We start from the raw sequence: 23,128 nt of genomic DNA on the forward strand, positions 1-23,128 counted from the left end.
TAATTTATGTAGAGCTTCACAGTCTCTGACAATAAGGTCCAGTGCTGCTCTGTTCTAGGCTGTTTCCTGTAGCCTTAAAATATTCAAGAATGAGAGGATAGGCTTTTGAGGCAGTAGGTCAAGACGTATATGTGACACTTCCTGATTTCTTCTTCCTGCAGGTTTGAGTATCTATTTAATTTTGACAATGCATTTGAAATACACGATGATATAGAAGTGTTGAAGCGTATGGGAATGGCCTTTGGGTTGGAATCTGGTAGTTGTTCAGCAGAGGACTTAAAAAGTGCAAGGAGCTTAGTTCCTAAAGCTCTCGAACCATATGTGACAGGTAAGGTTCTACAAAATACTTCTCATTTTATATTTGAAATAGCAGTTGAGAAGAAAACTGCTGCTGTGGAACCTGACAGACACAATTGCACTGTACAGTGGAAGTGCGGGAGGGTCTGAAGAAACCGGGCTGGCTGCATAGGGAGCTCTCAGATGGGCTAAGATTTAGAAAGGAACTGTATAGCAAATGGAAAGAGGGGGAAGAGTACAAATGAATAGCCAATATTTGTGGTTTGAAGGATAAGAGAAAAGCTCAACATGCACTCAAACTCAGCATGCACTCGGAGATAGGCAAGAAAGGTTAAGAATAACAAAAAGTGAGGGAGGTGCAAGACAAGGAAGTGATAGATCTACAGTGTGGAAAGGAGAAGTGTTAGAGCGTGAGAGAAGGCAGAACAGTATCCCTCTGTTTTCTCCAAAGGAAAATTGTGCTCATCCTAGTGTGAGTAGAATGAAGAAGGCAGAGAGGAGAGTTGCTGTGCAGAATGGGTGAAGAGGTGGTACAGGAATACTTAGCTGCTTTAAATAGATTCAGGTATCCAAGGCCAGATGAACTGCATCCAGGTGTATTAACAGAATTTACAGATGTAATGCCAACGTAATCTCAAATTTGGTTGATCTGGGAAATGCTGTGAATGTATAGTGTGTCTTGATTTCATCTAGACTTTTGACAGAATCCCTCATGGTATTGTTGTGGCTGAGCAGGTGAAATGTGGACCAGATAATGTTAGTTGGATTTGTAGCTGTTAGATTTGCAGCTAGTTGATAAAAACCATATTGGGAGAGAACTTATCATGGAGAGAAGGGATGGATAGGGTTCTGTTGTGAGCTCAGTGTTGTTCAACATTAAGTGACTTTAGCAAAGGTATAGAAGGAATGCTGACCAAATTGGTGTGTCACATCAAACAAGGAAGAGTTCATATTTGAGAAAACAGTCAAGATTCAAAATGACCTTAGTGAGTTGAAGAGCTGGGCCAAAGCAAATGAAATAAGTTGTAACACAAGAAACTGAAGGTCTGCATTTAGACAGAAAAACAGAAGTACAGTGTTTAGATCAGGGGAAGTTAATGGTACCACTGTATCCTGCTTCAGACAGCTTAACCCAGAGTGCTGTGTACAGTTCTGAACAATGCGTTTTAAGAAAAATGCACAGCTAGAATATGTCTGGTGAGTCAACAAGAGGAGGAAAGGGTCTGGAAACCAGGATCTGTGAAGTCATTTGGGTATCTTAACCTGGAGAAGTGAAGATTAAATGTTATGATAGCCGTCTTCAAATATTTGAATGGAGAAGATGGAATGAGCTTGTTCTGTGCAGCTCCAGTGGGTGGGATGCAAGCTTCAAAATTCAAGAAAGGCGATTTTCATTAAATATTATGGAAAACTATTCAAAATTGGGGTGAGTATCTCAGAAGATGGTAGACCTCACTGAAGATTATTAAACAAAGGTTAGAAGACTGTCATGGATGTTTGACCTATGAATTTTCTACTTTTGCAGGGGGTTTGAATTGTTGACCTCTCCACTCACTTCTATCTTTGCTTTGTTGCAGGACAACAAAATGATGTAGATATTCATTTGTTTTTTGATCATTGTCAAATAGGCAACATACAACCCTATGCAAAAGCAATGTTGATAATCAAAGTATACAGCATCGGTCCTGCTCTCTCCACTTCTAACCATGGTTCTACAAAGCCAAAAATAGTAGTTGATTTGTATCTACTAACTGATAGAATAAATGTTATTCAATAAACAAAGCAGATACATTTTCAGTTTATTATTTTTCTGTAGTGGTTACCTTTTGTGAATTACAAATATTTTCATAATAAAAGAAAGCTATCATTTTTATCTGCAGTCCAACTCTTTTCCAAAATTTGTTTACTTCATTAAAATATGGTGAGGCAATAATAATGTTAGTCTGTGTCCCATTTTTCTGGGGTTATATTTCTTTTCCTATTTTGCTTACTGTTTTACCCTTTAGTGATTATTCAGTGTCTTGTTATTTAAGTGAGAACCTGAATGGCTATTAAAAATGGCAGAAGTAAAACATGTATTTAACATAAGTATCCCATAACTATAGGTAAAGTATATTTTAAACATATCTATAGGCATAGATTTGTATTTGGTAAAGAATGAATATTGCAGAATTCATAATGCTTTTGTTTTACAGAAATGGCTCAGGGATCAATCAGCAGTGTGTATGTCTCATCCACATCAGGTTCAGCTTCAAATGGGACAAGATTTTCAAACAGGTTAGATGAATTTGCTCTTTATGATTGAAGTCTATAGAGCCCACATAGTTTTATATATACTTAGACTGGGAAATTTAAACTTAATTGGTCAAATATTTAATCACCAGAAAGGTATTCTCACTTCATAAAATCATAGAATAATGGAGTTGGAAGGGGCCTATAAGGCCTTTGAGTTCAACCCCTTGCTCAATGCAGGAATCAAAATCAAGGTATATCTGACAGATGGTTGTCTATAATTTTCTCTTGAACGCCTCCAGCACTTGAGAACTCACTACCTCTTTAAATAATTAATTCCATTGTCATGCAGTTCTAACACTTAGGAGGTTTTTCCTGATATTCAATCAAAATAGGACTTCCTGTAACTTGATCACATTCTTATGTGTCCTGCATTCTGGGATGGTTGGGAATAGATCCTGTTCCCTCCCTGTTTGACAACATTTATATTTTGAAATAAGCTAAATCATGTTAAGGGGTCTTCACTTTTTCTTCAGTGATGAAGCATATTAAGACACATGCATGTGTAAATGCTTGCTTCAGAACTGTTGTATTTACCAGTTTATAAATATTGCCAATAGAATGATTTCATTCTATTGACAAATATATGGTACATAAAATGTAAATATATATTTTTGGGAGCAAGGTGTGTGTCAGGCAGATTCCTATTCAAGACATTTGGAGGATCTCCGATCTAGTGAGGGCTAGACATTATCAAAGGTACATGAGAGAATTAGCTTTCTGAAGTTGGTAGAAAGAGCAAAGGAAGAACAACCTACAAGAAATAAAGAAGGGCAAAATAAGAGAAATTGTTGGCCAAAAATGAGTGGTATAACTGTTTGGTTTAATAGATTTGTGATTGGGGTTATATCACATTAGGTTCCCTTCTCCATCATATGAAACGTTTATCAGAGGTGGTGAAGAGCATTTGCCTGTTTTGTATTCCAGTGACTACTCAAACGGAGGGGATGGGATGTTGGCCACAAGTTCCAATGGATCTCAGTACAGCGGCTCCAGAGTAGAGACACCAGTGTCTTATGTTGGGGATGATGATGATGATGATGATGACGACTTCAATGAAAATGATGATGATGACTGAAACTTTTTTCATGTAGACTTTTTTAAAATGTTAAAATTCAGCAGGCTTCAGGAATAAATTCTAGGAAGAGAATTGTCTATCCCATCAAGGAGATACTGGTAAGCATCTTGAATTTAGAAATTGCACCTCCAATAAAGTAACAGAATTGTTTGTTTTTTATGTAGATTTTTTTACATGTTGGTGAGGATGTGTGTGTTGATACCAGTGTGTTAATGCAGAACTTTTATTTACTCTTGCTTAGGATTTTAACTTGAAGGAAAATGCATTTTGCCCCTAAGTGTTGTTGCTGAGTTTGAAAATGTAGTCACCTCTAATGGAAAATAAAATCTGTCCACCTGTCAAAAATGCATACACGGAATGGCATTTTCTTTAGATTGCTTTAGGTGATATTTCCTACGGAAGCATAGCAAACAAGTGTTATATTTTGCTGATCATGCCGAGTCCAAAGAAACAAACAAAAGAGCCTCTTTTTAAATGTTAGTTTGCGGACATTGTGTGATTTTATTTCCCTTTCTTAAAATTTTCCTGATCATTGTAATCCCATCAAATTTATGTATTGTGTTTGCTGAATGTTAGGACTTAACGAATTTCAATTTTGGGCAAATGTTTACTGCCACGCTGGCGCAGCTGTGTAAATGTCTTGAAGGTTTGGAATGAATTTTGCTTGTGATGAAAATTTGCCTGATTTCTTACAGGCAGATTTTGAAAACAATTTGTTATATAGTTGTTTACATACCTATAAGTCTATCATATAAAAGACATGTACTGAAACAAATGTTTATATTTGTTTCTTAAACATCTTCCAATAATCTATTATAAAGCTGAAATTAAATATAGAGAATGTTTTATGTTTAACTCAAAAATTTGTCAATCACTTTTAATACTTCATTTTTTTATAAAAGAAATTTCAGGGCAGGTAGTAGTCTTTTTAAATTTATTCACAAAGAATTAACTGCACAAATACTGTCAGCTGCCTGTTCTAAGACAGTAGTCTTTTTATTGAAACACAAATAAACTTTTCTGTAATATTTTATGGAATATAAGCAGTTTGTTCTACTTGTTTCATTGTGGCACTATTAGTTTTTATTAATAAAATGCGCGTGGGCATTTTTAACTAGCTGTTTGTTTCTCTAATCAAGATTATTTTTTCTTCTACATTGTTATGTATTGACTTGTCGTGGTTCTTCATTTTGGAAACATCTCAATCCTCTTCAAATAGGGGGTCCATTATTTATAATATACAAATGGTGAGAAACAGCTAAAACTCAGGTACTAATGCTTCCCTTCTTCAGGAAGGCAAGGTCAGTTCTACTTCCTCTCTGAGAGGAGGTGGCCCCTCCTGTCATGCCACTGCAAGGAGAGTAGGATCTTCTGGCTGTTCTGCATTTTCCCTGGGTCACTGTTTTGTCTTTGTCAATTTTTAATACTGGCTTTAATGTTACTAATTTGCCTTTCTCCTTTTTTCCCCTCCCTTCCTCTCTCCTTCCTGTCTCTACCTTTAAATGAAGTAAGGCTAGGGAGAGGGGGAGAAGGAAATAGCTGCCTAGAGTGGACGAGTAGTCCAGATGGGTGGGGTATAAATCAAATAAATAAATAAATAAATAATTTTCTTATTTTATGCTGGAGCATGACTTTCCAGCCAATCCAGGACCTGGTACATCCCTGTAGTCCTATCAGTCAGAGCAACAACCAAGCAAGAGACTGCTATGTTCTGGCTCCAGCTTCTCAGCAGCTAGCACACCATGGCTTGGCACTCTTTGCTCCTCCCCAAAGGTGTCCCCAAAGGCATGTCCTCTCAGCAGCAGCCAAGCAGAACCTGGCACCACAATCTTTGCTGTTCTTGCGCCTTTGCTCCCTATGCCAGAGCAAGGAGGAGCTTCTGAATGGCAAGCTGGCACCGCCTAGCCCCTGGTCTGGCAACCCACTGCCTGCCACTGCTGAGAAGCAGCACATTCATCAAGGGACAGATTGGGCTTTCCCTGCCAGCCTCTGGAGGAAAGGAACCAATCTTGTGACTTTAGTGCCTTCTTAGAACTCCCCCGTTTGCCCAAACATGAATTGAAGGGAGCAGGAAAAGTACTGGTACACTAAAAGCCATCTGGCAAAGCAAGCTCTTGCATGACCTTGGCCAGCTTGTTACAGTCAAAGGCAAAAAACACCAGTATGCCCAGCTGTACTTCTCAGACTCCTGTAGCATTTCCTAGCCTCATCCTTACCAGTCCCATCTCCCGTTTAGGACAAGAAGTGTAAGTAGCAGCATTAATAGAAGAATCAAGAGGGAAAGTGAGACTAACCGTCCCCTTGACACCTATTGTAGATTGTTCAAACAAAATATTTTCTGAATCATATTAAGCAAAGCTGTTAAAACCTTGAAATCTCGTACACCTGCAGTAATGGCTACTGAAGACCCGTCCTGTATAATGAAAAAGAGACCTTCTGAGCAGTGACTCCATGAAGCTAGGGGTCCTGTTCCTCGGGTTTTTCTCTCAGAAAAAGGCAAACTTGTCCTCGGCCAAAGACAAGGTTGCTGTTCGTTCCTTCTGCAGTCATACACAAATTGAGTGTGTCCACAGGGACAGCCCTCATCTTTGAGACTGTCCATGAGGGAAACAAAGTCAGTAGCTTTGTTGGCTGAGGGATCAGAGATCATCTTTCCTCCATGTTTGAGTGCATACATGGAGGCTTTTGTTTTTCCCTCCAAAAGTGCTTTTGGAGATACTCAGAGTTAGAGAAGGAGCCTTCTGACCCTTGTCCCCACAAGGTGCTACATATAAGGGCCCTCCAGGTGGACATAGTTCTTTATAATAACTTTTTTTTTCCTGAGGAGCAGTTTAGGTCTACTGCTGGAACCACGTTCTGTGACTGAAGGTTTCCCCCTCACAGAAGTCTGAGATAAACTTTCCAATACAGAGCACAGTATTCCTTTAAAAACAAAATCAATTTTTTAAAAAACCCCTCCAGAATCCAATTTGTTTTCATCAGCAACTTAAGTGCTTCATTTTTAAATATTTGTTGAAAATTAGGTATAGGAATATATGCCTAATTCAAGAAATGTATTTATGGTGTTCCTATGGATACAACATTTTCACACCAGGTAAGATAGTTCTTCTTCATTAGCTTGCTTGCTTTCAGGGGGGCATATACGCCTGCATTTCTGTTCTCAGATTTCTAGAAATCCTTATGCACAGGCAGAAATTGAGTATCCTATATAACAGGTGGGGGGTGTCACCTGTTCTTTCTCTCCCACTACCTTGAGTGATCCACATCACTTTGTATTCTCGAAGTGAGAAGTTCCTACTCCAGTCCTTTGAAGATGCCGGCCACAGAGACTGGCAAAACGTCAGGAAGAACAACCTTCAGAACACGGCCTAAGAGCCCCGAAAAACCCACAACAACCATCAGATGACTTTGTTTTTGAAGTTCATCTTGGACATTTGTAAGGAATTACAGCGATGCATAAAATTGGCCTCCACTGCATGAAGCCAGGGGTGTTTTTATCAGTGCCATTTATTTAACACATTTCTCTACAACTTGAGGCAGGTCACAGAAAGTAATCGCCATTTAAAAGCACAAACATATCAATGTAATAAATGTAATGTAATAAAGCATTAATCAACCAGTATTTTTTTAAACTGCTTTAAAATTACAAATATCAGCTACCAAAAACCCTTACAGTCTTTTGATAAGTTAGGTAGGTATAACCCTTGTAACACAGATGTAATAGACTAGTATTCGCAAAGGCTTTCATGACCGGGGTCTAATGGTTGTTGTGGGTTTTTCGGGCTCTTTGGCCGTGTTCTGAAGGTTGTTCTTCCTACCGTTTCGCCAGTCTCTGTGGCCGGACAGAGTGCTGTCCTCTGAAGATGCCGGCCACAGAGACTGGCGAAACGTTAGGAAGAACAACCTTCAGAACATGGCCAAAGAGCTCGAAAAACCCACAACAACCGTAAGAGACTAGCTTGAGTGCTTACACATACATAGGGAAATGCAGACACATGTAAATGTACATCTAGCTCAAACCATACATACAGATTGTGAGCTTGTCTAGGGCCACACTGATTATTATGAAGATGAGCATTGCTTCCCTTTAGCCTATATAATTAGTTACTAGAATTTTCCCTTTTTCAAGTTTGTGGTAATTGATGTATATTTTGCTTACATTGTAGTATTTTACTTTAAAAAATGGTTGCATATTGCAGTTATCCTGAAAGAAAATCCAGGTGCCTAAATACTTTTCTTGACCAATGCAGCTATATCAGCTGTTCCTTAAAATGTGCAGAATACCAATCACTTTCTCATTAAGTGCCTCCTGAATTTTCGTCTTAAACAGACTCACCCCTTTGAAGTGATGCTAGTGTATAAACCGTCTTATGGTTCAAAGAGCCAGTGCACAACTTATGCAAGGCTAATGACTTTAGATGTTTGTTTTAAAGAGCAGCGTCTCTCCACTGTGCCCTGCTCCACTGCAGGCCAGACTTTTATTCAGATGCAACTAGCGGCATATGTGGAGGAAGGATCCTGTTCAGACCATTAAAATTCAGTAGCTTTTTCCTCCCTGCCGCAATATATTCTGTGGACAGTACCACAAATATAACTACTACTTTTTAACATTGCATGATATATGATTTCATTTTATATAACATCAGTGTAGCATTATTCAATAAACCTAGCATATTTGGCGTTCTAGAGTGGGTGCTTGCAAACATAGTACTTTTTCTAGTAAAGCACTATTCTAAAATAGATGTGGAAAATAATTTGGGAGGGCTTTATTATTGCCCCCCTCAGCGTACGGACATTCTGCATTAAACTGAATTGGAATTCAAACAGAAACCGTGTGAATATATACAAATGTATATGATACATAAATACTGCATTATGTAGTGTTTTAATGATTTCTGTGCTGTTGCCACTTAATTTTTTATCAGAACTTTGAATTCCACCTTTCCTTCATATGGATCATGAGGATTATCCGAAGTTATTCCAGTGCCAATGATTCGGCATACAATGGCCACTTCTTCTTCTTTGGTAATGTTGAGAAGCTTCACAGCCACCAGTGGATTGGTATAGGTTGGCTAAGATGGAAATAAACATGGAAAATGTTAATTGTGTGATTACTTAAAAGGAACGGGTTGTTTATAGGGATGGCAGCCCCCATGCTGTGACCCCTGGATGTAAGAGGATGGATTTTTCACTACTCCTGTAGTATTGAAATATGGCAGTTTGGCCACATCAAAAGAAGGCAGCACGTTTGCTCTAAACAAAGTTGTTAGGATGGCTCTTTCTTACTTTTGCATCCAGAAGATTGAAAAGAAGATACACAACCATTATGCACCATATTTTTACATAACAATATTCTCATTCTGCTGCTGCACCCCTGGTGGTGTGGCAAATCTGGTGAGGGAAAGGCTGTGGAGGGCTGCTATGTGGCCCAATCCCAATTTATAATATTTGATTTAACCTTTAATATGTAGGGCTGAATTGCCAAAGAACCATACCTGTGCTTTGCATCCATAGTAAGGGAAGTAGTGAAGTTTAAATGTTCCACTTTCAGGATAATACTTCACATCTGGTGAACTTTCACTATGCTATGGAAGGATAGGCAGGAAACCTATGTTAGAGCTAATATATGAGGCAACATCTCATCTTAAGGTCATTGTCTTGCAACATATGAAGGTGCCAATTCATTGAAACAGGCATGGAATTCTATGTCACAATGAACTAGGACAGTAGCACCTGTAGACAATACACATTCCAGATATACTAATATCTGCAAAATGTAGGAGGCTAACTATTTAGTTTTGTTTCTTTTTCACCTTTTGAACAGGTACGTTTGAGATAGTCAATGTTTGACAGCAGTCAGCGTGCAATCCAGAATACACATCGGTTGAAGTCCACAGACTTATTTCACGGAGGGATGAGGCGCTTGCAGAGATGACTCTGGGGCTCCTTGCTCCAAATTGTCCCATCAGGAATCTCACTGATGGGCAGGCAGGAAAGGGCAACAGACATTTTGGTTATGCACATTTATTTGTATGTAATAGGATGTTGGGTGCTAGCCCTACAATTCTATGCCAACCTAAGTCTTTGACATCTGGTGGGACTTCTGAGCGAGTATATGTTCTGGACAGCACACCGCCTGGGTAGAATAATATGAGCACAAAAACAGCGAACAGTGCATGCTTACCAGTGTCGTGCAGTTTACTCTTGGTTCCGTGCCATTGCCAGGGAGAAAATTGATAATCTGTAAGGTAGTCATTTCCATGTTACTTTAAGGCAGCGGGTGGCCCTATATAAAATATCTAGTTGTGCAGACCACAAGGGGGTACAGAAATTAAGTGCCTGCATTTGATGGGAAAAATTCCACTTGTGCACCATGCATCATCCTGCAACTTTGTGTGACACATTCCCATAAACTAATACTTCTGTTTTTAGTCTCTTACTACCCTTTCTTTGTCAAATAACTTATTCCCAGTTATTTTTCACAGCATTTTGGAGTGTTCTGTTAGGTGGGGTTATAATTTGTTAAAACATATGTGGGTTTTTCCTTTCTGTTGAGACTTGCCTAAAATGACCTAAAGAAGTTTTTATGGTATTCACAGAATGCTGAATGTGGATAATATAGGTTCTAAATAGCTTTACCTCAACAAAGTTTCCTCTTAATAGTTAAAATTCAGTTATAGTGACTGATAAAGAATATGTTTAAATGTCTCTTTAGCTACTTACTCTGTTCATTTTTATTATTAAACATGGGTGTCCATCTGGAAAGCCAAAAGTGGGGTCCGTTAGACCAGAGCATTCCCCAAGCATGTCCTGTGTGAATTTGCAGGAATATTTTGTGTGGTCTGGACCATCGAATGTCTTCTGAATGTAATACGATTCTTGAGTACAGTTCTTGTTGGCTTCTTGTGCTGTTTCATTATAGGCTACAGATATGGACAGAAAAAGTAGGGGGGTCATCTTTAATTTTTTCCCCTCCTAATGGAAGACCTAGGGTATATAAGAATAACAAATCAAAGATCTGGTCGTTTTGGCCAGGATCCAGTTCTGTTTCACCCAACAGAATAGAGAGGGAAGGGGAAGAGTAGCAATTGTCTGCTATAGCAACCCAGGGTTTTAGGCTTTTGTTTTCTAGAATTTGATTCATTTAAAACACATCATCGTGTAAAGGACTGTTTGGTAATGTCCACTGTCATAGAAGACAGAAGCCTATTAAGGGCATGTACCTCAGTACTGCTTACTGTCTTACCTGTAGATATTGCTTCTGTTGTTTCTGACCACTGACCATCCTGTCTAGGAATGCCCGGAGTTGTAGACAACATCTGGAGGGAGGCTGTTCTGTATAGCTTGGATTCTAACTAGGTGGGGGGTTGTCTTCTGTAGCTTTTCCTCAACCCTTCCTGGACTGCATTTGAAATTTCACAAGACCTTTCTTGGTGAAGTTAGATTGGTCTCCCCACAGAGACCCTTCTCACCAGCAATGTCCATTTTCAGCTGTCTGTCTAAAAGCCACCCATCTTGCTGGAACTTTATTCTGTTTCCACCAGGGGAAACCATTTTTAAACCTGATCAGTGCAGCCAGATTGGAACTAATGTTGAAACTTCATCTGCATTGTACAACATAATGCAAAGTTGAAAGATTCTGAAACTCAGAAACAGATTATCTCCAATTCAGCTTTTGACGATACCACTTGCAATGCTTCCTTTTGTTGCCATCTTTTTTTTGGGGGGGGGGGTTAGGAAATACTTGCATTCTGTTTTTAAAACATGACTGTCTCTAAATAATAGGTTTCTCCTGTTACTTGTTTAGCAGGATGCCTTGTCCCCACCATAAGAATCATACCCCCCCCCCAATATACTTGATGATTTATAGTCCCTAGTAGTTGCCCTTCTGCAGTTAAAACTAAACTCATGGTAGCCTGGATGTATCCATCCATGCATCATCATCCAAATTACAGTTTTTCCTCTGCATCTTCCCAACCATCTTACTATTGTTTCTGCCCTTTACCTGAAAGAAAGCTTTGAAGAATCTTAACATAACCATTCCATGACTTCGGTTCAGACATATTGTAAATGATTTCCAGTCCTTTTTCACCATACACATCTGGTCGCAATGTCACCCCTTCGTTGAAAGAGCCATTAAGAGTACAGAGGCAAAGAAGAGAAGAAACAATTCATATATAAGTAGTTTTTCTCAGTCCAATTAATTATATGGGATCAATCCTAGGTTCCTAATCCTAGTGACTAATGCAGTTTTTTTGTTTAAATTGCTACAAATCTGCTTTCCAGGAGTAGTTGTACTTCCACTACATCAGTCTGGTGGATAGCTTATTTCTGATAATCCATGGGCCGAGAACTGAAATTTTGTAAATAATTCTAATTTTTCAAAAGGCATCTTTTCATTTCAGGTTTTAAACATCAGGAAAAAAGTCTGGTAAATTATTTCTGGTTTACACCTCTTTTTCACACCAATTGTGATATCAGTCTTTCATTTTTATTCTGTTCTTTCCTATCATTTAAATGTCCATCTGATTTTGTCTTTCTATATAAAAACTCATTTATGTAAAAGTCAAGGCTACATTGGAATCTCATGCATTGTTACTTAGAATATGTCCCTGTGGTTTTAATCAGGTTAGTCTATAGTAAGTTTGTCTGTGTTTTGACCTTGGAATGATGTCCTTTACATGTTTACAGAGAGGTGCTGTACACTGAGGTCAATGGGACTTGGAATTTAAGTCTGTGTAAAACTGCAGCACTAGTAAACTATCCAATTAAAAGGTCATAATGCTAAGATAAAATGGGTCAATGAATACATCTCAGTTTTCATACTGTGACTTCTCTTATGGTATTTTTTCAGAAAAAAGCAAAAGCAAAGCAAAGCGTGCTGCTTATATACCGCCCCATAGTGCTTCAAGCACTCTCTGGGCAGTTTACAAGTTAATTATGCAGGCTACACATTGCCCCCCCCCCAAGCGAGCTGGGTACTCATTTTACTGGCCTTGGAAGGATACAAGGCTGAGTCAACCCTGAGCCAGCTACCTGGGATTGAACCCCAGGTCGTGAGCACAGTTTTGTCTGCAGTACAGCAATTTAACCACAGCACCACGAGGCTCTCTATATAAGGTTTTATCTGCTATATGATCTGATCTCAGTTTTATCCCTGTAAAATTAAGCAGTAAAGTCAGCATGAGGCTGATAATGTTATTTATACAGCAGCAAGAAGAGTGTGTTTAACTTAATTATAAATTTCATTGGATTGTATGGCACAAATGTGATCGTACCTGGTGATTTTAATTGATCTTGATAGTCCGGTGTATAAGGATTGATTGTCCTCATTAAAGAATATATAGCAAGTGAAAACACTCCAGTCATCACAATATAGAATGCAACATAGTAAAGACTGATCCATACTGTAAAGAAAACATATTAGTAGTGATTCCAAAACTCAGGATTTAAAAACAATTTAGTGCAACAGTCAGGTACGTGTCAACAATAGGTTGACGAACAAATAGTCCAAATTGCATTAGCACATTTAAAATGTACCAGCAGAGGAACAACCTGTCCTAGTTAAGCACTCTTGTACTTGAAACAAATGAGGAGCTGAGAAGATAAAGCAGAGTTAATTTCTGAATTAGAGAAAAGCTTAAAATGTGCAGTCTCAGGAATAAAAGAACAAGGCCTGTTACCAGTGGTACTGAAATCTAAAGGGGAGTTCAGTAATTTAAGTAATTTTAAATGAAATTAAAGTGTATATATTTATGTACAGTATACATGTATACTGGCCATATTTCTGTTGCTTCATGTAGTAAATTGCTGTAGAGTAGGTCTGAATCTGGGGATTTAATGAGTCAACTCCTCCATAAGTTGCATTAATTCAAACAGGCCTACTCTGTAACTTGCTGTGTTAAAGTAAGTCACAATTAAGAGCAGGCCTATTTGAATCAATGGAAATTATAAAGGAGATGACTCACCAAATTCTACTGATTTGAATGTAGTACAGTTTATTATACTAAGCAATAAGATTTTGACCAGTAACTCTAGAATAACATAATAGCCAATAAGTGTATTAAAACTATAAATAAACATTATTAACATATTGTTCTTCATGAACTATACTTGAGCGACTAAAATATTCGCAGGTAATTCCTCTTTTGTAGACAAAGAATGGATCCAACAATCTGCTTTAAGTTTGTACCAATCATTGACACCAACCTGAAGAATTTTCTTCCTTTTTTCTAATTGCCTACCTCTGTCTAATAGTGCACAATATGATATTCAGGAGCATTTCAAACACAGAGATTTGCTATTCTCCATTTAAAGGGAGGCTGCTGTGAATTCATGGTTCTAGTTTTGTGGTTCTTTAGGTCTGGATCCAAAGGGGGGGTATTGGCACCATGTTTTTTTGCAATGTTTTCTGTCACAAGCTAGCCTTTCACTAGTTCTATATTTTCTTTGCAATTTATTCAGCCAATGTTTGATTGTACATTATTGTAAAATATTTTTTATTGACTGAATTCTGTGGCAGTATATGTACAGCAGCTTTTAATGAGTAATTTGGAGCTTCTTCAAGATCGTACTGCGAAACATCTTGAATACCTGACTTCATGCTGCTGCTAAACCTCTTGTCATCCCAGATTTTTAATTCTACAGAAATAAATAAATCTTAGAACTGCAGACCTGGCAGGGATCCTATGGATCATTCATTGAGTGGGAAATCAAACTTCTAATCCCTGACTCTGCAGCCAGATGCTCAAACCATTGAGCTATCCAGCAGTTTTACATACTCTTAGAGCTGCAGACCTGGAAGGGACCCTATGGATCCTCAGGTCCACATCCCCTCCATCAAGGAAGCACAGTGGGGAATTGAACTCTCAACCTCTAGCTCTGCAGCTAGATACTTAAACCACTGAGCTGTCCAGCAGTTGTACTGGAAAACAAGGACATTCCAAAGGCATGACAATTCCAAAATTGCATCATTTTTTTATGACCACCTACCCCAATTAATCAAGGTTCTTCCCATTAACTGTCCTGTGTCTGGGTTCCATAAGAAACGCTGGAAATTTTCCATTCGTTGGCTACAGGTCTTCTTTTCATTCAGAGTTGCCATTTTCTTTCCAACTGGAAATTAGGAACTCTTTCTGAAAACAGATCTTCAGCTGGTGTCCAAAGAGCTTACCAGGAACACTTTTTGGTTTTATACCCTTTTCCTCTGAAGGTCATGCAGATTATATCCATCATCATCAAGAGCTGATAAGGGTGCGTATTTGCTTGTAGTAATGATTGTGTGTGTGTGAGTTTAAATAAGTGGTGATAAGAAAACATTCAGTTGAGTACAGAAAACGAATTGCTATCAAATGTCCTTTTTCTCACCCCTCCTAGGTGTTGCGTATGTTGCGCAAAACGTATAACATATTCAGCACAATAAGCATTATCAAAGTAGATAAAATCTGACAACATCCTTGGATAACTCATGAACATTCTTGTTATTTTTTTCTCAATGGGCATGCATAACTAATGTACCTGAAGGAGTTTCAATAGTTATTCAGTTCCACAATTTTTTAGAGAAGATGAGTTACTGTTTGATCTTCAAGTAAAAATTAGGGACCTATTAATGTTGGTTTTCCAGTAGTAATTTACAAGCAATTGATATGGCCAGAAATATGATGAGAGGTTCTAGGACACCAGGAAATTCAGAAAGGTATTTGTAGGATTCCTTGTCCCCCCCCCCCAGCATTTATTAATGCTATTCATTTTTAAAATCTTTATTGAAAGAACATTGAAATAACAAAAATAGTACAGGTCTTTCACTAGAAATGTATCATCTGATACAGTACCTTCACACCATTGCAATCTGCATCAGATTTGAATATCGTACCAAAGATGATTTATATGGGAGGCTGGGGGAAAATAAATCTTGTCATTCTGTCCTTAATACTATTCATAAACTCACTTCCATGGGAGCAAACTTAAATTCAGTTAAACTAAACAAATAGATAGCACTGTATCGTAGTAAAAGTTTAATTCCCTTACTTTGCAAGCAAGTGGATAGGAAATGAGTAATACACATGTTCTTGTAGAGATAAAAAAATCTGCTTTTTAAATGAGAGCTGAACAGTCAAAAAGTGGGACTGACCTATCCCAGAAAGGCCAGTGCTCGGACTGGCATTGGTCATAACTATAGCTGCACATCATCCTATCCTCATGTATTAGGAGATGAACATCCTTTAAGGAGAGCTCTGGCGTTCCCTCTTGTAATACTGGGGGTAAGGCTTTCTACTGACTGCCTAACAAACATAAGGCAGGCTGTGCCCACTCCCAGACATGGCTACGTGTGCCGCCGGCGATTATATGGGGCAAGAGGTTGGCAGAGCCCTATCTGAGGAAATAAAATGAAGACGCAAGGGGCTTTAGTGGTGGAGGTAACAGATGATGGAAAAAGCAGCTTGGAATGAGCAAAAGAGGCAAGCATGGTGGCTGAAAAATCACTACCATTGTGTTTTGGGGGCTGGAGTTGAAAACTCTTCAGGGTTCTGTTTGCAGCAGTGGCAAGGTAGCCCTATGAGGCCACAAAGGTTAGTCTTAGTGGGGCCATAGGTAGTTTCCTTCCCCCTCATCCCATTTCAAGTTATGTTGTGAAGCAGAATGCACAGATTTCAGGGGGCGAAATAAAAAATGAAAATATTTGTAAAACAAATTGTAAAGGAAATTGTAATGGTTTAGCTGCCTGCCCAACACATGGACAAATGTGCAGTTAGGCACCTTGAATTATTTATTTATTTTATTTAAAATATTTTACCCCGCCTTTCTCCTTGAAAAGGACCTAAGGCTGCTTTCAACAATGAAAAGCAACATTTAAAGTTGAAAACAATGAGTATACAACAGTGGTTAACATCATTAAAAGATAATATTTAAAACTATGAACAATGAATAAAAAGGAATTAATAGGCAATATTAAGGCAAAGATCAGTAATAACACAATATTTTTTTAAATCCACTCTGAGAAATGGAAAACGCAAAAATGGAAAACAAGTAAATCCAGTCAAAGCACTAATGCATAGCAATCTGTCTAAGAATCACACAGAGATAACTGGTTCGTGAGGGAAATCTTGCCTGAAGAGAAAAGTCTTTGCCCACTTGCAGAAGGATAGCAAAGATGGGGCCAGTCTGGCATCCTGTGGGAGGGAGTTCCAAAGTCTGAGAGCAACAACAGATAAGGCTTTCTCCTGTGTCCCCATCAGACGCATCTGTGGAGGTGGTGGGACCAAGAGAAAGGCCTCTTTTTTCTTTTTTTTTCTTTTTTCATTTTTTTATTTTAAACCAAAAACAATTACAACACCAAAAATAGAAAAGTACAAAAATACAAACAATAGTGCTAATTGAGACTACATTCTAACGTGCACCCCATACCACGGGACCCCATTGAACAATTTTTATTGCAAATTTCCAAAATTGTATAGATTGTTGCTTAGAGGCTTTCCCCTTTCATTAATACAAATTCAACAAATTCAAGGCCTCTCATGATCTTAACCCCCGAGCTGGCTCATAATGGGAGATACAGTGTTTGAGATAGCTCGGACTGAGGCCATTTACGGCTTTATTATAGGAAAACCAGTGCTTTGAATTGTCCCAGTAGCTGATCAGTAGCCAGTGGGGCTGCTCTTTAGTATCTTATGTGTGCCATTTCTCTGGTGTAGAAAGTGCTTAACTTCTGTGCCCATTCTTCTTGTTCAAGCAATGACAGGAGGTTATTAATCCATAAGATTTCCACTAGCAGTGACAGTGACTTAAAAAAAATCTCAAAAGTGGAATTATCTGGAGAAATCACACAGTCGACATCTAAAAGTCTGGTGGCAGACTTTGGGATTTCTTTTACGTGTATCCTGAGCCTGTGGGTGATGAGGCTACACAGCCATTGTATATCTGTGCCATAAGGTCTGGATTTCCTATGGTAGAATTTAGGATGGAAATGTCATTAGGGCTCTTATATAGATTTGCTGGCAAATATTTGCCTTGATACTAGTTTGGTGTCCTTGTGTATTAAATATCCCACAGGACCTTGAAATACATTTATTCCATTTGGCTGTACCTCTTCAGAAACTGACCCTGATATAAAGACCCTTACTTATATACTTACTTGCAGAGGGGACTCAAGGCGGCCCTTACTCTACATCAGGGGTCTCAAACACGTGGGCCATTTGCGGCCTGCCAGACGATAGTTTGTGGCCCCCACCTTGCCTCCCCTCTGAAGCGCTCATGTGTCCTCTGTTCTCAGCCCGCTCGCCGGCTCTCTCCCAAGACAGCGCCTCTTGCACCCTCCATCTGGAACTGCAGCCTGCCAGCCAGGCCGTCTGTCTGCCGGCTGGCAGGCTACAGTTCCGGATGGAGGGTGCAAGAGGTGCTGTCTTGGGGGAGCGCCAGCAAGCGAGGTGTGCTGGCGGCCCTTTTACCCAAGCCACCACCAAGCGATGCCTGAGAGCAGCGCTTGCTCCTGGCCCGTCCTCGAAGAGCGCCTCCAAGCCGCCAACAGTAGTTGCTGCCGCCACCATCACCTCTTCTAGGGAAGTGGCTCTCTTTCTCTCCTGGCACCACCAGCCTGGCCAGTGACCACCTCAGCGCCCGGCGGTGCTCCCTCCTTGTCCTGTTCATCCTGCTTCAGACGCCTCGGCTCTGGAGGCTGCCTGGGCTCACCTGGTAAAGTTTGCTCCCCTGTCATGGTGGGGGTAGCTGGTGCTGCTGAGCGCCTTTTTTTGAGGGGGGCCTCAGAGGAAGGTTGCCAGACCTCCGTGTGTGTGTGTGTGTGTGCACGTGCGCGCATGCATGCGCACCTGTGGGGGCCCCACCCCATTCTGTTTAATTTCACAGGTACATGTTGGGGGGTTTTCTCCTTTAGCAAGGCGAATTCTGTGAGGGTTTTTTTTAAATTTTATATCCTGCCTTTCTCCCACCCGGCTAGGTGGTTGCCGGAGCTCCCTCCCTTCTCCCTCCTCCTGCTGCTGCTGCTGGTGGTGGTGGTGGTAGTGGTAGTGAAGAAGGAGCCGGAGGGGGTTGTGGCCGGCGATGAGGGCTCGCGCGCCCCTCCTTGGAGCCCCGGCCGGGCTAAGGAAACTCCTGGGCGGCTTCCTCAGGCTCTTGCTCTGCTTGGCGGGAAATCTGATGTGACCCAGCCTCACCCAGCCTCTGCCTCCAGTGGCCCCCAGCTAAATAGAATTTGAGACCCCTGCTCTACATGGTCTTGTTAATTCAGTACTGTACTGTGTAGCCCATATCCTTACTTCAGCTGTTCATTGCCTGTGCAGCAAATTCTTTTTTTTCTGTTGCTTCTTGTACACACTTTGTCATGGTTCCTATGAGGTGTTTTGCACGCAGCAGTTCTTCAGTGTACTTTGTAAATTATTTGAGCATACTGTTTACTTTTCATCTCTCATGCTTGCCCCTGAGCTTGCTGGTGACATGAAGGACAGCCAAATCTGAATGTGAAGGTCATATTGTAGGAATTCAAAGAGAAATGAAGACGTAGGAAGATAACCAGCTCCAAATATGCAGGGGCTGAGGGGACACATAACTTTTTCAATCCGGTCTTGACACCCAGTATCAATTTCGGGGTCTGGGAGCCACATAACCACAAATCACACACGTGTACAGTATTTGCTTTATTGTGCCAGGAATTGTGACTTTTAAACCTGCATCTGAGGAAACCATTAAACACAAAAACAGTGGGGGGGGGGAGGTTTAAGGGAGGAGCTGTGCCAGTGGTAGGTGGAACTAGCCCCAAGCAGTTCTTCTTTGACCACCATCCTCTTCTTCAATTGCAGTAGCAATGCAATTATGGGAGTACAGTTCTTTCATATATACTTGAATTTGAGAACAGGATCACATTGGCTCAACAGGTGTCCTGTGACAGCATTCTTTTCTCTCCTCTTTGCAGACTCTTAAGTTAGGAATTCAAGCAGGCACCAGTGAGAACGGTCATGGTATCAGGTAGCATGGCCCAGTATGAGAGTGCTCCTGCACACCTTTGACTTGCCAGAATGAAGGGGGCAGAGCATGGCAGTAGTGGGGCATAGGGAAACAATGAAAAATATGGCTGCACTAGTGTCGGAGACAGCTGTAGAAAGTAGAAACCCCTGCCACAAATATGCACGTCTATGAGTAGGCAGTTCTCCCTGGCTTCCATTCCCTGCCCAGTGAGGAATGGCAGGTTGGGGGGCTTCTATTCCCAGTGATTTCCATTGAGGTGATTGGGTAGAAAATCAGGGAATCACAACTCCTCTTTCCACCTCTGATCAAGTAGGGGGGCACCCTTACAGCTTGTTGTGCTCAAAGGCTTTTGCTGTCCTGAAATATATCAAGCCAACCTGCTTCCAGTAAAATTAGGTCATGCTACAACATGTGAACAGTGCATAGGTGCATCCATAACTCACAGACTGCAGACAGATTGATCAGGAAGAGGATTGATATAAGCCCAAGTTCTTGCCTGGAATTGAATGAGATTTTGCCAAGCTTCATAAGCTTCCATCAAAGTTCTATGAGAACTATAGAAACCTCACAAAACCTGGGCATGACACAGCACCACCACTTATTGTGCATGTATATGTTGTACTTTTATTATTTTAAAGAAGCTAGGGATTGTGTCTTAGATACATAGAAACAAACAAAATTTGTAGGCCTGTAAAAAAGATTTTTAAAAAATCAATAGCTTTTGCTCTGAAACTCTTGAAGGTGAACACAAATGGTCTTTTCTCAGTTTCCAGATCATAGTCCAGGAGTCTTTAGCTAAGCTTTGTTCCAAATAAGGTGGCTGAAATACAGCACCTCCTGCCCTTGGAAACACAAGTGAGGCCAATACACAATGTTCTTATTTCCTAGAGACCTGGAACTGAACTTTAAAACCAACGTTTGTCACAGGAAGGAACAAATATTCATTCTAGCCATGGACAATTCTGTTCCAACTTGGACTCAGTTGCTTTTATACTTAGCATCTCAGCTGGCAATCTCCAGTTTTGCTAATATTAAGGAGTACAATGCTTTTCTTATTTCTGCTCTCTAGGCTTCTTCCTGATCCTCTCTTACAGGAGTTTGAACATTATCATGATTGTATCAACTCTGGATGTGGCCGCTCTAGATGACAAGGTTGTGCTGCATGCAAACCAGGACTTCCAGCAACCATCCTCCATGTTCTTCCTGTACTTCTTTCCCTGTTTATTTTATCTTTTTACTTAGACTGGCTAGAATCTTCCTGTTCAGGAATATGTTAGAAATGAGGACCCTTTCTTCCCATTTTAAATCATGGTTTATTTAAATAAACTGTGTGAGGTAAATGTTTGTAAGCTTGTACCAGCAGCAGAAAGCTGTAATGAAAGTCAAATATCAACCTGCAAAGTAAAAATAGCTGTGATGATGTACAGCCTCCAGAACAATAAGAACAAACATCTGGAAACAACATGTTTTAAGCATGTAGGCTGGGAATGGGATATACGTACTAGATCAAGCTTGTGGTGCTTGAACTAATTTTCCCAGTGCAGTCTGTTTCTTTGTGGAGAAATGAGACCCTTTGGGGATGCAGACTGCCCTGAAAGTCTCTTTTAATTGAATCAGCACTAAAACTAATTCAGCCAGAATCGGAAGAGATCTGGCCCAGAGAAAAGGAAGGCTTCCTTCTCAAATGCATCCTAAAAAGAAAAAAAAAAGATGTTGTGCTGCCAGCATAGATGAATCGGGCAGGAAGAAAACAGATCAACTGAAATCTTTTGGTTAAAATCCCCTGAAAGCTTTCATTCCTTATTCTGAACTGGCTGATGCATTTGCTCTTGAGCTCTTGTCTCCTCATCTGGGTTGCATTACCCCAAAATTTCAGGAGGGGTGAGGCTCCCCTAGTTTTGGTTGTACAACAGTACAACAGTTTAACCACTGCGCCACAAGGCGCAGTGAACCAGTTCTGTTCAGCAGCAGCACAATTAATCCATTCCTGGTCATAAATCCCCTCGAGCAGAAGCTTGGGGCTGTATACAGTACTGGGCCAATGCAGCAAGAGTAAATACTAGCCCCTTTTGGGTCAGCCCATTAGGACATCTAGTATGGTCCTACCTCATGTTCCTAATGTATGCACGGAAACAGGCAAAGCAGCAGATCAATACAACTTCTGTCCTGGAACTTGTCTTTATTGCATACAGAAAAAGTACAGAAAAAGAATGTTCTTAGTACAGAAGTGCATAGTGCCACCTTGCGGATGATAGGAGTACAAACAAATGGGTTGGGAATCGTCAAAGGACTCAATGCAACAGTGGTTTCCATCCACTGACTTTCTTGCTACCATCCCTGCCCTTTAGTCAGAGGGTGGGAGCCATCTCAAGAAAGGGAAACTGGGAGATGGCATCAGATTCCTCTGAGGAGAGAGCTGTGCGCTTCAAAGTCTGTTTTGCTTCCCCCATCATGTGCTGCAACACTATTCACAGGCTCTCCTGAAGAAAGATTCAAATGCCAATTGAATCTCTACAAAATATCTTGGGCAAACTCCGAACCACGGCTTGATTACCAATAATTGCCGGTCAAATGCATAGACATTATTCTTGCCCAACTGACTTTGAATATGCAAAAGAAATACACAACAAGAACAGTGGGATTAGCACTGAGGTGTGTTAAGTAAACAAACACATCATTTTATAAGCCTGAACTGTGACAAGACTGGTTTTTCTGTTCAGGGATATTAGGCAGAGTCCTGCTTGTCTGAATGTTTCGTATACAGTGGTGCCCCGCATAGCGACAATCCGTTCCAGGATTAACGTTGCTATGTGGATTCATCACTATGTGGGGGGGAACCCCATAGAAACACATTAAAACGGGTTTAATGCGTTCCTATTGGGGCGAAAACTCACTGCTATGCGGGGAATCCTTGAGCCGGCCACCATTTTTGCTGCCCAGTAAGCGAGGGCAGAGCGCGAAAACGCTGCGGGCAGCCATTCTGCAGATGCGGTGGCCATTTTGGAGCCGCTGATCAGCTGTTTAAAAAACATCGCAATGCGAAGATCGGTAAGCAAAACGCTTACCGATCATTGCAATGCGATGTTTTCCCTATTAAAAAAAAAAACACATCGCTATCCGAATTCATCGTTAAGCTAGGCACCACTGTACTGTACCTAGTAGGACTTGTCCTAGAATCTCCACCTCCTGTTCCACAGCGATTGTGAGGGTAGGTGTTAAGGGACACAATTGCATTCTTTCTGTACCAAATACCTCCACAAGCCATTGGGTTATGAGAGAATATTTTCACTGCACATGTGAAAAACTCAGCCACTGGGTTCCATTCAACAATGTCCTTCCGCCAGCAAAGGAAACACTGCCTGTGCTTTCAATGTCTCCTTCCTTCTGGGCTCCTCTGTGTGCCTCTAGACAGCTTTACCGTGTCAGGGCATTGCACCCAGAGTACAGTATATTTTTGTTGTTTTAAAGGGGAAGAAAGGAAAAGAT

General features: G+C 40.4%; 2 protein-coding genes and 1 long non-coding RNA gene across 10 annotated transcripts in view; 1 reads left to right on the top strand and 2 right to left on the bottom strand.

Moving 5' to 3' along the window:
* TFDP1 (transcription factor Dp-1) overlaps positions 1-4,784 on the top strand; it is a 30,078-nt gene extending 25,294 nt beyond the window's left edge. For all 8 annotated transcript variants that reach the window (XM_020784058.3, XM_078391453.1, XM_020784057.3 and 5 more), the window contains exons 10-12: positions 162-328; positions 2,493-2,574; positions 3,517-4,784. In XM_020784058.3, coding sequence (XP_020639717.1) covers positions 162-328; positions 2,493-2,574; positions 3,517-3,667 — 400 coding nt within the window. In that variant the 3' untranslated portion in view covers positions 3,668-4,784. The remainder of the gene's footprint in view (positions 1-161; positions 329-2,492; positions 2,575-3,516) is intronic.
* LOC144588494 (uncharacterized) overlaps positions 1-23,128 on the bottom strand; it is a 394,222-nt gene that overhangs the window by 342,449 nt on the left and 28,645 nt on the right. The gene's annotated exons all lie outside the window — the stretch shown is intronic.
* On the bottom strand, positions 8,359-14,771 carry ATP4B (ATPase H+/K+ transporting subunit beta). Its single transcript, XM_078391460.1, has 7 exons — positions 14,660-14,771; positions 12,946-13,074; positions 11,673-11,786; positions 10,391-10,590; positions 9,852-9,908; positions 9,163-9,252; positions 8,359-8,739 (listed from the first exon to the last, which is right to left on the bottom strand). Exons 1-7 carry the CDS (start codon positions 14,769-14,771, stop codon positions 8,578-8,580), a joined length of 864 nt encoding a protein of 287 aa, XP_078247586.1. The 3' UTR covers positions 8,359-8,577.

The sequence above is a fragment of the Pogona vitticeps genome, chromosome 3 (genome assembly GCF_051106095.1).
Source record: "Pogona vitticeps strain Pit_001003342236 chromosome 3, PviZW2.1, whole genome shotgun sequence".
NCBI classification, from domain to species: Eukaryota; Metazoa; Chordata; class Lepidosauria; order Squamata; family Agamidae; genus Pogona; species Pogona vitticeps.

Bases quoted from the DNA above. Each gene is read 5' to 3' on its own strand.
- ATP4B (XM_078391460.1), bottom strand. From the start codon at position 14,771: ATGGCAACTCTGAATGAAAAGAAGACCTGTAGCCAACGAATGGAAAAT. The intron at 9,253-9,851 runs GTAAGCATGCAC...ATCCTTCCATAG, and splicing joins GAGTAAACTGCACGACACTG to CATAGTGAAAGTTCACCAGA. The intron at 8,740-9,162 runs GTATGGTTCTTT...TTTCCATCTTAG, and splicing joins ACTATGGATGCAAAGCACAG to CCAACCTATACCAATCCACT.